Source organism: Empidonax traillii, unplaced genomic scaffold (assembly GCF_003031625.1).
Source record: "Empidonax traillii isolate 1590-97213 ecotype Southwest subspecies unplaced genomic scaffold, ASM303162v1 scaffold2042:size70105, whole genome shotgun sequence".
Lineage (NCBI taxonomy): Eukaryota > Metazoa > Chordata > Aves > Passeriformes > Tyrannidae > Empidonax > Empidonax traillii.
Genome location: NW_020957235.1, coordinates 67396 through 70105, shown reverse-complemented (window position 1 = coordinate 70105; position 2710 = coordinate 67396). Strand labels below are relative to the sequence as shown.

The 2710-nt window shown below is 49.9% G+C and overlaps 1 protein-coding gene across 1 annotated transcript in view; it reads right to left on the bottom strand.

Moving 5' to 3' along the window:
• Positions 1-578: 578 nt before the first annotated feature.
• The window catches only part of LOC114071480 (MAM domain-containing glycosylphosphatidylinositol anchor protein 2), a gene marked incomplete at both ends in the record, with an annotated part of 52797 nt that continues 50665 nt past the window's right edge, over positions 579-2710 (bottom strand). Inside the window, one exon of the mRNA XM_027909310.1 lies at positions 579-734. Within this exon, the coding sequence (XP_027765111.1) occupies positions 579-734 (156 nt within the window). The remainder of the gene's footprint in view (positions 735-2710) is intronic.

Below are 2710 nucleotides of genomic sequence, written 5' to 3'. Positions count from 1 at the left end.
TTCTTGGTGTGACCTCAGAGCACCTTCCAGTACCTAAAAGGGGCTCCAGGAAATCTGCAGAAGGTCCTGGGACAAGGGCAATGGCTGTAAATTGAAGGAAGGCAGGGCTAGATGGGATATTGGGAAGGAGTTCTTGGCTGTGAAGGTGGTGAGGGCCTGGGATGGAATTCCCAGAGAAGCTGTGGCTGCCCCTGGATCCCTGGAAGTGTCCAAGGTCAGGTTGGATGGGGCTTGGAGCAAACCTGGGCTGGTGGAAGATGTCTGGGGCTTGGAAAAGATTGGCTCTAAGCCAGACCATCCTTGGATTCTGTAATAAAATACTTTTAAATCCAGGTAAACTTATCACCAACTTTGAGCCTGACCCAGAATAACTCATAAAATACCACAGCCCAAGGATGCTGAGGCAGCTCTGACTGAAGGTGGGAGCAGAGGGGTGGAACAAGGCGGGCTTTGATGTCCCTTCCAACCCAAACCATCCCACGATCCCGTCAAAGGGCTGACCTGGCCGTCCTGGAGCCCCCCCAGGAGCAGCCCTGCTCCCAGTGCCAGCCCAGCAGGAGCAGCAGGATCTCACCCACCTTCCTTGGAGCCCGTCCTGTCGGCGTTGGGCCCCGTGTTGGGGGTGTACTTGGTGTCCCTCGTGGCAGTGCTCTGCTTCGTCCAGTCAAAGTTGTCTGTGTCGTCTTGAGTGAAGAGGCAAATGTTGCCATCCTCGAAGCCACAGTGGAACTCTCCTGCCAACACAGCCAAGAGCAGGAATTCAGTGGCCAAAGCTGTCCCTCCAACCCTCGTTAGTTATAATGAACACGTTGGGATGATGCTCAGTAACAGCAAAAAGGGGCATTTGTGAATACAAATACACGTATTTTGATTTTCCATCGAGTTTCCTGTGTTTAATGTCATTTTCTTTCGCAGGAACCTCAGCAAAATGGAAATCAAACAAAATATCATCCATCTCTGCTGGTGCTACTTGAAATGATATTTAAATCTTATTGCACAGCTCGTCCTCTCGTAGTCAGGTTTATACACTCAGGGTAAACATTTAGACATTTATGTATTTATACAATTTCAGATGCGAAGTTATATATTTATTCAGTTTTAAACACAAGTTTTATACACAAATGTACATGTTTATACATTTTAGAGGTGCTGTTTCTTCTTACCCAGCTGCATTTCTAAAAAGCTGGGAAGAACAGGCACCGTGTCCATAAAACATGAACCATGGGGGGGAAAGTGGGAAGTGGATTTTTTTTGTTTAGGGATCCAAAGATAAAAATCTAAATATTATCTCCAAGTGGCATTTCTTAAACTATCCTTGATTTCAGTGGGGGGGGGGGGGGGGGAAAGGAAGTTGGGGCTAAAATGAGAGCAAAGGAGCTTTAGGGTTGACGTGAAGAACAGCCCTAAAAATCAGGACAGTGCAGCACATGGATGCATTGCTCAGGAAAAACATTGGGTTCCCATCACTGGAATACCTTTAATCGAATAGAGAAATGCCTGGAAAAAAGGTTTAGGTCTATCTGTACTGTATCTGGGCAGGACAGGTGATTCTATCCCCTCCTGAGGACAAATTCCTGTGCTTCCATCAGCAATTCTGTGCTGGACTTGAGGTCAGGTGGTAAAAGTGCAGGTCTAAGGAATTAAAAATCGCCAAGAAGCCCAGAAAGGATCACTGGGATCCTCTCCTGCATGGAAGAGAGGAGCCAGGGCAGTGCTCTGACCTGCTGGGTTACGAGGGGATGACAAATTCCTCCTGACAGGCATTTAGGAATCAAAATAAATCCAAACTTGGAGGTTCAGCTCTCCTTTCAGAGCAAAATAAGGGCCCCACGTAGCAAAACCTGCAAAAGCCTAATTCCGTGTGCATGAACAATTCCTGCCGAGTTTGCTCTTCCAGCAAAGTCAATTGATTTATCTGGGAAAAGAAGGAAATCTCCCTTCTCCTGGGAGAAAGCAGCTGCCTGCACACAGCGCCAGCCCTGGCCTGTCTGAGAGGGGGGCAATTTATATTCACTGTTCTGAGCAACTCAAACACCCAGCACTGGGGGATTATTTATCTCTGTTACACTGAGAAGGTGGATAAATGTTTGCAGGTTTGGGGGTTTGGGGAACTATAAATCCGAACTATAAATCCACTTAAGCCACTGCAGCTTCCCCGGTAATCAGTGAGGACAGAGGGACCTGGGGCTTAGCCTGGGCTCGCACTGCTAAGCCAGAACCTTGGGCTGAGGCTTAGTTACACTCAGGCGATGGTGCAGGCTCGAAAGTGGGCTGGAAAAAATCCATTCCAGACCACAAAGTGCTTAAGGAATGATTTCCAAGTCTTATTCTGCTGCTGCCTGTCCAGGGAAAGCCAATGGGATCCAGAGGGGCTTTAGGAAGAGGGTCAGGGAGGGGATCCAGCCCCTCTGCTCAGCCCTGGGAGGCACATCTGGAGTGCTGGGTCCAGCTCTGGGCTCCTCTGGATAAGGAAAACACGGAGCTCCTGGAGGATGAGTCTCCTATGGAGATGATGAAGGGTCTGGAGCATCTGTGAGGGAGCTGGGGCTGTTCATCCTCCAGAGGGGACACCCAGAGGGCACCTCCCCAAGGGCTGGCAGGGCCTGCAGGGAGGGGGCAGAGGATGGCCCAGGCTCTGCTCGGGGGGGCCCAGCAATGGCACAAGAGCCACGGGCAGGAACTGATGCCCAGCAAGTTCCACCTGCACAGG